This window comes from Tachypleus tridentatus, chromosome 13 (genome assembly GCF_004210375.1).
Source record: "Tachypleus tridentatus isolate NWPU-2018 chromosome 13, ASM421037v1, whole genome shotgun sequence".
Taxonomy (NCBI): Eukaryota; Metazoa; Arthropoda; class Merostomata; order Xiphosura; family Limulidae; genus Tachypleus; species Tachypleus tridentatus.
This window is the reverse complement of record NC_134837.1, coordinates 235092906-235106665: the sequence shown is the minus strand read 5'-3', so window position 1 is coordinate 235106665 and position 13760 is coordinate 235092906. Positions and strand designations below refer to the sequence as shown.

Sequence of the window (13760 nt, the reverse complement as noted above, 5' to 3'; positions counted from 1 at the left end):
TGAATTAATTCCATTTCTCTGAACTGTCGATAAAAGATTCAGTTCCAGACAAGAAAGAAGACTGAGTATTGCTTGTAAGTTTATAAAACTCTTGTATATAATTCATTATTTGTAATAATTGTTGTTATAAATTGTATTATTATTTGCATATCAAAATATATTTGTGTTTATCAGTTTTGTTGTGAAATATTATATATTTAATACATACATTTAATTAACTTCTAAATTCAAATTCATATATTCTTGCTATTTGAAATTGTAATACGTAACCTACGTAACATAATAAATCCGCTACTTACCCGATATAACTTGAAGATAAAATGCTGCAAGAAATTGTGACACAGTACCAACGTTTCAGTAACATTACAAGACAACTCGAATGTCAAAACCACTAAGTCTTAGTTATCACATACATTCCCTTGACTTGTGTAATATGGCACAACAGTATATTTTACTAAGATCATAAAAACATTTTTTTTTTTTGTTATTAGGAATCACAGCATTAGGACAAACGCACACATGCCAGTAGAACTGTTATAATAGCTTTCAATACCGAGTCAGTGCATTTCATAATCGCATATGACTTTCCTTTTTAGTTATGATTCAATGTTTATCTAAGCTTTGGATATGTGTGTGTGTGAAAATATAGAGAGAAAGAAATGTATGCCTCCTGACATAAATATTTTATTTTCAGTATGTTTTGACAAATGTACATCAAATATAAGTTTATCAGTATCATTAGGAAATAAAAAGCAATTTATTTTTTTCGAAATTTCAGAAGGAATGGATAAAAATCATTTAAAAACTAGAATAAATATAGCCTTAGTCAATTTTACTTGAATATTGTCATTGGTTTTCTAAGGATTATCCTATGATTTGTGGAATTTACTCAATTGTAACAACATTCTTCATCAATAAAAAAATACTTAAGTTATTTGTAATTTGGAAGCACAGTAACTACACGAATGTATCTATACATGTGAACTTTTGAAAATTTCCTCATAAAACATTTACCTTATTACTGAATTTAAATAGAATAAATTAATACGAACGTGAAAATATGTGTTCAGATTTTACTTTCTTATGTTATTATCCAAAAAGGAATTTTCTGTTGTTTTAAAAATTACAATTCCATACGTTTATTTTAAATGTTTTTATGCCAACAAAATTTTTATAATTTTGAGGAAAATCAATTATGGAATGTCTTATTGGTTTTTGAAAACTTAGCAGTGATGAACATGTTTGGAAATATTTAACAAATAAATGTAGCCTCTAATATTCAAGATAATTTTATGTCTCAACGTTTCTGTTATAAATCTTTATACCTTGATACTATATAACATAGTAATGGTTCTAGTACGTAACAGGTTTTATTTTTCCTACAGTATCATTTCCGTACATGGTTGATGTGTCAAATAATTTAGATGAATAATATATTGAATAGTGTTGGTTTGGAATTTTTGAATAATCAGTTGCGCGAAAAAGAAACAGAACGATAATTAAAAGTAAATGATAATGATAAACAGAATTTGCGATTAAAAAAGAAGTATATGGTGTGATTGATTTTTTATGGGTTATTTTAAAGTTGGAAACAAACTAAAGTTTTAGGTGAAATAAAGTACTATAATAATCCGTGATGTCAAGAAAACCCACTTGTAGAGAAAAATATATATGTAAAAACGGCTCGTTTGGGTTGAGGAAATATTTTACGTTGAGGAGCGAACAACGCTTCGTCCTTCTTCGGTCATCGTCAGGTTCACAAAAACCTAAACGAGCCGTTTTTACATATATAAAGTACTATAATATTTTACTCATAAGTGCAAGATCTTTTCATTGTCGGATTTAGAATGTGGATGACTAGCCAACGCCCCCTTTTTTAACTGTTTAAAAATCATGTCTCAGTTTTGAAAATATAACATACATTTTTTAAAATAATATAAAATAGGGTGTCTAACCAACCTATTCCCCCACTGCTTTTATAATAAAAAATTACATCTTTTGTCCCTTTTTACATTTTTCATCATTTTTCAGTATTGCTTCCAAGTAATTTCTGTATTTAAAATGTTGAATTTTACAAAATATGCATATAGTGAAGTTTGGATGACTGTTGATTTATAGTGATGGTTCACTCTTTCCACGCAGGTATATTTTAATGCGCATTACGGATTCAAGACAATATTTCTCCTACATGATTACTGACTCTTGCTTTTAAACAAGCTAAATTTTGATGTTGCATTCCTGTTAGTAAATACAAAATTTTCAAAAATTTGGTGTTACTTTGATAAAGCATAAAATGTAAACTTTGTGAAAAAATATAACTGTAAGACTTGAATGCGGTAACCAGATGAAGTCGACGATCAAACTTTCTCTAATTTTTATAAATATTCGAGAAAATTTTGAACAATGTTTCATTTGTGGGCAATTGCTCTGAGTATTTCTTTAGGTGAATTGAATCGTCATATTTGTTGCGTTCAGACAAAAGTTGTTTTTTCGTATAAGTACGTCTTTTGTATTTTCCAATCATTTTTTGTAAAGTTCTAACCTCTTGTATTCAACTAAAAATGTATTCGACAATTGTTTGATTGAGATAGAACCATTTATTAATACGTTCTCGTATAGTTGTTTTAGTTTGAGCTACATGCTAAAAATTGCATTTTCAACATTGGATTAGGTGGGTATTTTCAATATTTAGGTCAAACCAAAACAACTATAGGAAAACGTTTTAATAATCATAAATCGACGATAAAAACAAACAAAGAAATTTCCGTCGCATAACACTTTAACATACCTGGACACTCTCTTGAAGACGTTAAACTTATGGGTGTTACGACAAATTTTATTTCTAACAGAAAAAGGGAGATTAGAGATGCTTATTGAATGGCACTGTCAAATACCGTAACACCAAATGTTATCAGTCTCAATACTGGAGTTGTTGACCTTCGCAGGTTTTTGAAAAATATTTTCAAAAATGAATTCATGATTAAACTTACTTTAAATTATTAGAATTATTCTTCCTTAAAATCTATATTTTCTGGTCTGACTTCCTATTTTTGAGCTACATTATTATTTTCACTGTTTTCTACTGCCTTTGCTGTTATTTAATTTTAATTTTATTGCTATTGTTTATTTTTATTTTATCTTTATAGAAATTAGTTAACAATTCTTATAACTTTTATGAACTTTACACATCCCTTTGACACAAAAATAAACCTGACATAAACAACTCTAGGTTATGATTAGCTAGTTCTCAAGGCCAACTCGTACTGAATATCTTGTTTACGTGACATCGACATCTGAACTAAAATATTTCATCACACGCACTAAACATAACCCATTATTCTTCTGACGAAGAATAGTCAGCTATTCGAGAGCACTCGAGTTTTGGGTCTCGTTTTGAAAATATTGTAGGTGATCCTATGTGCATGCTATTTAACTTGAATTTGTAATTAAATAGTTATTCTAAATATAGTATAAAATGTGTGCTTAAATGTCCCAAACAATTGATAGGAAGCAAAAGAATGTTGGATAACTAATTTATTTTTTGTTTTTGATGTTTATTTTTTCATTATTATAAAAGTAATTAAAATGTAAAAATAGGATTTTTATTAGGAAAGTTAAGATTAGATTTGGTAGAATACGTAATAATAATAATAACATAATAAAATGGTTCAGAAGGCACACATGCGAGCAACACGCAGATAATGTAATCCAATAGTGTAATATCTGCTGTAAGTAACCCAAATGGTATACAACTTAATGTGGTGCTGATACCAATGAAACACGGTTCAAGGGGCAATAACATAATAAAAGTTAATTATCAATTCCATAACTTAGAATAAATTAATTTAGTTTCATGTTACAATTTTTAGTGATTCTAGAAAGAAAAATATTTTATTTATTTATTTAATTGAATGTATTTATATTTGGTAATTGCGAGATTGGTCAAAATGAGCGCTTGAGTTGGGAGTTAGGATAGAGAAAAATAACGGATGAAATATGATGTTTTACTCGAAAATTAAACGTTAGATATATGTTGAGGAGGTTTTTGGGATCATGCAAAGAAAATTTGAGATGACAAAATATTTTTACCTTAACAAAAAATTACTTTGCACTCGACTCTTCAAATAAGATATATCTTATATTTATAAATAAATCGTTAATTTAATCTACTAAAAATACTGCATTGAGAAATATGATATTTGTATGTCAAAGATTTATAATGTTAAGTGAAAGAGTACCAAATTTTCTGAAAATATAGATAGTGCATGAAAAGTAATGAGCATTAAACCTATAGTGAGTAAAATGTTAAACAAGAACAAAAAAGTTACATTTTCTTTCAAATTGATCGAGCCCGTGTTAAGAGAATTCTTTGATTTATAAAAAAGTGGTTTGTTGAGATTTGTATAATACGGAATTGTTTTCTGAGATACATGTAAATGTGTACATATGTGTATGCAAAATTATCTCTCTCCAGAATTTAAGCCCAAAACACTTTGTATTAAATTTGGCAAACTACATTTATTAATTGGTATTACAGGTATGAACCATAAATAATTATATAATATTAATAATTGTTGTTGTTATGCAAGCGTATATTATGTTAAATACTGTTGAAAAGAATAACACATGTATAAAAGTTACCCAAGTGCTCTACCATGCTTTAGTGTTAATTTTCTAGGTAACTACAAAATATTATATACTCTTTATATTTTGCTGCGACGGTATTTCTCATTAATATATATATATATGTGTTAATGTAGTGGTACATATTGTTCTTTAGTTGTTTAAATACTTAGTGTTTTGTGTTTTGGAACTATTTTGAAAAGTTATTGATTTGTGATTATGGATACATTTTTCTAAGAGCAGTGTTTTAAGGTTAACTAAGGCCTATTACGTATTATAATTTCTCGTATTCGCCAATAATATTCATATTTACACTTTTTTTCTTAAACAAAAATATATTTTAATATACAAACAATAATGCAATTTATAATAGTGGTTATTATAAATAAAGTTTTGTGTACAAACGTTTTACAAATAATATTGATTCTTCTATCTGGTCTGAAACTGAAAATTTTATCGACAGTATACGATAAGCAAATTAGTTTCGAATTCATATCAGGACACTTCGCTTAAGGGGTAACTAGTTAGTTCTTTCTATGACTAGTCTCACATCAGTTACAAGCTAACTTTTTACCGACGAAGATATGTAATGTCCCGTAGAAATATGAAAGTTCTATCTTAATTCTCTTAAGTTAAACGGCTTATAATGTTCGAAATCTATAAACATTCCTGGGTAAATATCTGTAGTTTACCGCCTGATAAATTTTTATCACAGTGATAGTTTCAGATGTTTATTGTATACTAGCTGTAGTAAACCAAAACTATAGATCTCTCTCTCCGCATTGTGTTGCTTACCTTTGAGTTGAGAGGGAATTTTCCAATGCACAAATACTGGTATTTGCATACATATATACATTTTTATTTATTTTACGCTCGAAAATCTTCTACGAATTTAGTGATTACTAAAGAATTTCGCAATACACAAGTGTAAGTTACACGAATATATATATATATATATATTAAAAATAAACATCGATATTCAAAGGAATATAAAGAGTAAACTGTTACATGCCTCTGAGATGGAGTTTCCTTTGTAATAATATTAATTTTTATACTGTTCATCTATTATAATATGCTTTCAAATTATATGTATAATGTGAAGTATAATAAAAAAAGATATTTACATAATTGTTTTTTTTTAGTATGCAGAACAATGAATTTTTGCAATTGATTGTGAAGGAAACAGTTAAACTAAATACATATTTTTCTGCGTTTTTACAACTGAGAATTTAAATATGTTCAAGAAATGAGGAAAAATTGATGTTTCTAAGTTTGTGGTTTTACACGCCATAATTCTAGTGAAAAGCTTCTTGAGTCTATACACATGGTTAGAGATATTATTTAAAGCTAGTACATAAACACAACTGCTAAAACAAAAGCATTCCTGTTATTAAATTCAATTTTTGTGGAAATCTTTTTCGAATATAGAAAACATATTTAATGGGGGTGAATGTTAACGTTCTCCTAAAAGTATTTAGACACTTACTATATTGTAAAATGATACTACGAATCTCTACACATTTCTCGAAAATAAAATATCTCACTGTATAAGTCTTGAAAGAAAACATTATGCTTTCTTGAAATGTATGTGTTTGCTTTAGTATTAGCATATAAAATGTATTTATATATATCTGGTTTAAGGTTATATCTGTTTGTAGTAATATAACATTTATGGTTCATATAGTTGGAAGATTTAATGATACAGAATTTGACAGTATGTTCACAACTGGTAGAAGCATAAGAATTTAAAAGATTAATAATATTAATTCCAATAACAATTTGTTAGTTTCAAGCAACATGCGCTTGCCACATAGAAAAAAGGAATGAAAGTTCCAAGAGAGATGTTTATGTTTCACCAAAAGTACTGGCACATGGATAAATTGAATAGACTTAATACTTTCAAGATAATTAGGAAGAGTTTCATTCTTATTTAGAAAATCTTGTTTTCTTGTTTGCCTTCAATAACGCATTTCTCCATTTCAAGAATAGTTGTTCATTATGATGACCAAGTTGGTGAAAATTTGGTAATGCTCTCTAGCTCAACCACTTTGTGATAGGTTTTATAGATTAAAACCTAACAGAGTTAGTCGATAAAGAGTATTTTCTGGACAGAAAGCTCAATTCGAAGATAAAGTGAAAATCAATTGAACATAAGTGAAGCAAGAAAAAAATGTGTGCAATTGGAGGACAGATAGAGATCTATTTATCTCTATGTGTCACTGGTCACCAAAACTAGTAGTTATCTACTAGAATCCTGGAAAATGTTCTTCCTTTTATAACAATACTAAACTGGATTTCTGTAGTCACTTGATTAACGGAATCGAAGTAAGGCTAGAAAAATAAAGAGGGCTACTGTGTAGAAATTGAAATAAGAAGAGTATTGAAGAATGTCCTTTTCACATTATTTGTGTAGTAGTAATGGCATATACTTGAGTTTATTTTTTGTGAAACGCATTGAATATGTTCTAAAAGTTTCTTATCGAGATTTCGAAACAATGAAAGTTACTTTTAATATAAGAGTTATCTTAATAAAATAAAAATCATTAATACATTGTGGTTTGAAGTTTTTTTCCAGAAACAAGAAAATATTGACTTTACAAGTTAAGATTTTGGTATTTTGTAATTAACCACTCAGTAATAAGAATATAAAAACAAAAACATTTGTACTTCGAGAAGTAGTTTGATAACTTACTTTTGTCCTGTAGATAAAAGTTGAGTTTGAAGTTTGACAATATCCCTTTGCATGAATGAATTATATATATATATAATAATGTGTTTAGGTGAAATTCTAGTTTCAGTATCTCAGATTTTTCATTATACTCAATCAGGCAAGTATGTCCACAAGAAAATATTGATCCGAATTTTACCAGTAAAATCAAGTCAGAAGCTATTACCACTCCAACTGATTTATCTCTAGGTAAGATTAAAACAAAATAGTTTGATTGTAAAGTAGGTAAGGTAACGGAATAATAAAACGATAATAAAAAAATTACTACGTTCATTTTATCTGAAATGTACTGCGTTATTGTGTCAAAGGGTGTGGTATTAATTGATCATTTTGTTGGTTTGTAAATTCCTTTAGAATTGGTGATTTAAATTGTTACATAACTAGTGATATTGGTACCAGTCATTAAAAAAACACATGGAAATTAAACCGGATACGAAAAAAATAGATATGCCAAAATGGAAGTTATAGTTGTTTTCTAAAATATATAAAGAGAAAACAAAGGTAAAAAAATTGTAATACATTTGAATGGAATAAATGGATAAAAATCTATATGATATAAAAATCGCAATATAAATTAAGTAAATAAAGTATTCATAGCTACAAATGAAAAATAAAAAGTCATTTATTGAATAATATATGTAAGAATAATTTGAAGTATGATTTGGTAAAAAAATTGTAGATTGAAACATTTTAAGAAAAAGTGTAAATATCTCGTCCATTGATTAATTTATTTTCTTTAAAGATGTATTGAGCTAAGGTGTTAGAATATATAAGGTTAATAACTGAAGCCTACAACAGACATATTGTTTATAAATAGTAGAGTTGTTAAGACTTCCAAGTAATAGAAATGAGACTGTATTTTCATATTTTTAAGGAGGGTGTTGTAAGTAGTTTATAATTATTAAATACTGGTTTACTTAATACTACAAACAATATCTTATTAAAATGATAAATAACAATTTGAATTTATGTGCTCAAAAGAAGATTTACTGATTCGATGGGTAAAATTGGATATAATACATTGCGGTAAAACGTTTTTACAGAATTTTCTCTGGAATTTTATCGTATTACTTATGATGTGCTTGCTTAAGTTAGTAAATGAGAGTATATATTACAAAAATATATATATGCCGCTAATAATCTTTTGTTAAAGATATGTTGAAAAATATTTGAATTATATCAGCTAAATTATTTAAATTATAATGCGTATTTTTGCGTGACTATTAAGGTTTTGGTTTTAATGGACATTAATTTATTAGAAAAAAACATATATACTTGAAATTGACATATCTGATAAGAAAAATTCATTGTATCATGATGATGTATTATTTAAGTACATTTTGCTCTACAAAGGGTTGAGTACATTGACCTCATGGCCCAAGCTCTAAGGAACATCATGTGTCAGGAATAATCGATATTTATCTTTGATACCCGTATTGAACTATATTTTTAACTTTAGAAGTGTGGGGTTAAATGAACCCATAGTACTGCTATTTCTGTGTCAGGGAACCAGAACACAACATTATCCTTCTCTTTCACAGCAACTGAAGCATACAAAATAAGTCAGGGGTCAGCCTCTTCCTTGAAACTGGAGAGAGTATTTTTCTGCTACTGATTCTGTGTTTATTTTATTACTCGCTGAACATCCTGACCTTCCGAAATCCATAGTTTTCAAAGAAAACTATGAATGAAAATCTGAAAGCACATTTTGCTTACATTTCACTTACGTCTCTGTGCAAACGCCTTTTTAAATTACAAAATTTATATTAAACTAAAGATTATTATATTATTGCACCAACACAATTATACATGAAATATCAAGTTTTATAAATTTTTGTTTAAGTTTTAACTCGTTTTCCTTTTATAAATTTCTTATTTTTGCTATTCTGAAAATACTGCTTTTTCAATAACTGTATAGTTAAATATGAATTCTATATACAAAATACACACATATATTTATTAATATATTTAACACTTTGAAATAAAACAGTTCTTAAAGCTAGGTTTTAGTAACCATTTCTTCTGCATCTTCTCGTGTGTTTTAGTATCACAAAAAATTCCATAACATGGTTTCTTGTGTGATAAATTCATGTTGACGTTCAAATTTCCTGGAACTTACACACTTCTAGCTTCCTAATGAAACGAGGTTCAAGGTGATCTATGTATCAAATAACAGCTAACCTCATCTCACAGATGAAGAAGAGTAGGCACGCATAAATGAAATTAAATATTCTACCATATAAATTAAATAGTTTGACAATATATTTAGACCTTTTATTCCACATAGGGTTAGGATTTTATGTTAGAAGTACGTAAAATGATTAATTCAACTGCGTGAAGAACGTAAGTGATTATCACTTGCAGTACAATGTAAAATTATATGTATTAAATATTTGTTTAAAGTATTAAACTATGTTATAGCAGGTTGAAAGTGTTGTCTAGAAACATTAAAAGTAGCTCGATTACAATGAATACGAATGTTACTCTATCTGTTTTCGAAATCGTGTGAGATGTAGAAAATAAAAGAAATAAGTTTGTGAACACCTTTTATCAAGGGTTAACCTACAAGTTTTTTCTTCTCTAGGTTTTCACAATAACTTCAGTAAACAACATATGCCTCAATTTGATGAACATATATATTTATTTTTTAAAGATCCGTCACAACAAAATTGGAAATAAACATCGACATACACTTAGAAATATATAAATTAAGATTATTTCATTCTTATTACTTATTTTTCTATTTATTATTTCTTTATGTGAGCTCTCTGCTTTATGCAGAAAATTACACTTTCTTTCCATGTTGCTTTATAGTTTATCAGTGCACAATTTGGATATTTTTTTCACACTTACAATGATTATTTTAAACCGTGGTTACCAGTGTTTATTTGGAGTTTAATCATATTTGCTGTAATGTTTAAATTGTTATCTTGTTTGAAGATACATACTTAACTGATGCTTGAAAGAATTATATGAATGAAAATTTGCCTCCAATTGTCAGCTCTTGTAATATTTTCAGGTTTCTATAAATTACGAATGCCGACGGGCTGAGTTTCAATCGTAAAAGTGTAATATCTCATCATGCTTCATTCTGGATGTTGTATATTGACTACGATACCGTTGTGCTTTCCGCTGTCGAACAAACTGTTGTTGATTATTGTCAAACAACTCCAACTTGGATTTATCTATAAAGTCCATTGCTAGGACAGTGATAAGTCTACAGATTTACAACCCTAAAATCAGGGGTTCGATTCCCCTCGGTGGACTTAGCAGATAGCCTAATGTGTCTTTGCTGTAAGAAAACACACTCATCTGTAAAGACGTGTTTCTAACTAACATTCCTCAATGCACTTCTTTTGTTGTCTTATGTACATTTCAACCTTCCAATTTCGCTTTCTCTTCTCATTTACAGTGCGAAGCAGTTTCACCTCTATTTAAACAATTTTATGTTAGAGCCCGTCTTATGGTTCTGGAGATAACATTAACTTATATATTTACAGAAGTATCATCGGCAATCTCTGCCCTCATCTGTCGTTTGAGAGTTTTTTTTTTAACAGATTCGACTATTAATAGTGTCATACAAGTTGTACTGAAAACTAACACAGACTTATGAATTTAAACTTCATAAAAGTTATTTGGTTTTAATAAGGGATATTCCATAATTCAACTACGCAGATTTCGGAAATAATATATTTTTTTTTTCTATCAGATTAAGTTTTCACAAATCAGAAAGAAAATATTCTTTCTTAGATCAAATCATTTCATTTACTATGAACCACATCTCTTATTATTTCATTTATTATGTTTTAGTTCTAGAATAACTGATGAGACTCACGATACTATTTGTCTACACGAATCTAGTCAATGTTTGTCAATAGTTTAAGCGTAACAAAATGTGCCGCGATTTCAATGAAAACTATTCACTTACGTAAGCGTACGTTCGACTTTTTGTGAAAAATCTAACATGAAGAAAAATGGATATAATTTTCTGATACATCTTACAGGAATTACTGTAGAAAATGTGAACATTTCAAGATAATAAAGCATTGCAGGCATGTGTAATGTTTTCCCCCCAGATTTTAACATTGGGTTTCCTTGAACATCCGAAATTGAATTATACTTACTATTACTGGTTTATGTTTTTCTTTATAATATTTATACAGATGTATCATTTTATGGTTGATAAGATAACTATCAATCTTTGTGTAAACTGTCAGTAGATGATTGTAATTTGCTGCAATCATTTTGTCTCAAGACACAAGGGTGTCTTTCTCATAGTCATTGCTTTTACAGAATTTTTAACACTATTTTCATAATTACTTTGCGGTCATGCATATAAATGGTTGGTTGATTTGGTTGATTTAGTGTTTTATGGCACAAAGCAGCTAGGCTATCTGCGCCAGCATATAAATGAAATGGGAATAAGTCTTGATTCACATAAGTTACAACAACCCACTACTTTAGTGATTCAATCATAAATAAACTAATCATACAAATGTTTGCATATGTTAACGAAAATCTGCACAAGGCGAAATGCACACGTTGTTGAATTCCTGGCCCGTCATGGTCAGGTGGTCATGGAGTTCGATTTATAATCTGAGGGTCGAGAGTTCGAATCCCCGTCACACTAAACATGCTTGCCCTTTCAACCGTGAGAGCATTATAATATGATGATCAATCTTACTATTCGTTGGTAAAAAAGTATCCCAAGAGTTAGCGGTGGGTGGTGATGACTAGCTGCCTTCCCTCTAGTTATACACTGCTAAATTAGGAACGGCTAGCGCAATAGCCCTCTTGTAGCTTTGCGCGAAATTAAAGAAACAAAAAATAAAATTATATAAATAGTAAAAATCCCTTTTCTCATGCTACGAAGTATATTTGTAAGTTTTTGTATATACATTTAACCTCAACAAAATAGCTTATTTTAAATTATTTCAACAACTGTTTTTAACTCTAATTTTTGCAATTTAATTAGAAAATAGTAAGATTTGATGAAAACTCCATCTGTTATTTGTAACTGTTTTTGTAAGTCGAGAAACTGAATATTGTTTTACCAAATGGTTTGTTTCAACCTCTTGAATGTATTATATGATGTTTACACAACAGGGAATGGAAAAATTTTACGACGACGAGAAATTGATACATTTTACGGAATTGAGATGGAGAATTTGCCAACACATAACATCAGCCCAATCTTCAAAGGAGAAAGCCGCAATTTAGAATATCCAGTGAGTTTATTATGTGTCGTCTGTTTAATAAAATTCCAAAAGAAGGCAGTTGTTATAATAAATGTTACAGGTTGCAGAAATATATTAACTCACTACTCTCTTAGTACCTGCAAATTAACAGATGAAAGCATAGCATTTACAGTTCACAATTTTTGAAGATAAATTATTTGTATGTTTTAAATTAAAGGCTCACTAAAGAGTATTATTAATGTTCAGTTAATTTAAATTTTACGCAATGAAATTCATGTTTGTAATGTGCGATTTTCTTTTTTCATGTTGTATATATGTGGATAAACGAAAGTGATATTTTGATACTTTATTTTCAATTTTCTTTTGTTCTCAGTGTGGCACATCAGGATGGAGCACTGCAATATCTTCCGTTTGACGTTAGTGATGATTCATGACCAATCATTTAACTGTAATGTTGTAACATTTCTTTCTAGAACTGTAAAATTATAAGTGCCTGCAAATGATTAACAAAAATAATTGAATGTTAATGTGTACAGTTTGTAAAGATGAGATTGGAGGAAATTTTAATATTACCATTTTGTGTTGTTAAAGAAAAAAAAGGATAATGCTTATAAATGTAACTGATAAGTATATCGGGTTATTTACATTTTAATTAAATTAGGAAAGTTAAAGTTGTGTTATTGTGAATGTGTCGAATAACAGCAACTTCTTCTGATATGTAAACTTAATCAGAAGAAGATAACTGATATCATGATTTATGTATTCATTGATAAAGAATGAAATAAACCAAACTGATTCTTTTCTGAATATGATACTTGGTTGAGACTGTTTTTCCTTATCATTAGTTACTTTAGTTCTGAAAGGAAATCAACAACGAAATGTAAAAGAAATAGTTAAAGCTGATTTCTAGTTATATCTCTGGAGATAAAATTAACATTGTAAACTACCTTCGACATAATAAATTAAATCAATACTAATAATCTTATCCTAGGAGGGAATGTATCAATCAATCACGTTTTAAAATTATACCATGAATAAAGGGTAGTTTTAAATATAATACACTTAAAATACAAATATTAAAACGAGTTATATGTGTTTCCATTGATAACACTGTGTAACATAAATTTTGTTCCTGGACAGTATGTGTTATTTCTTAATTGCTTATGTTGTAAAACTACAGAAAATGGCCATTATTTCATTCAAACTTTGCT

General features: G+C 28.5%; 1 protein-coding gene across 1 annotated transcript in view; it reads left to right on the top strand.

The window, feature by feature from the left end:
- The window catches only part of LOC143239586 (nephrin-like), a 111704-nt gene extending 98368 nt beyond the window's left edge, over nucleotides 1-13336 (top strand). The window contains exons 12-14 of the mRNA XM_076480788.1: nucleotides 7452-7540; nucleotides 12458-12579; nucleotides 12923-13336. Of these exons, the coding sequence (XP_076336903.1) occupies nucleotides 7452-7540; nucleotides 12458-12579; nucleotides 12923-12964 (253 nt within the window). The 3' untranslated portion in view covers nucleotides 12965-13336. The remainder of the gene's footprint in view (nucleotides 1-7451; nucleotides 7541-12457; nucleotides 12580-12922) is intronic.
- Nucleotides 13337-13760: the final 424 nt, after the last annotated feature.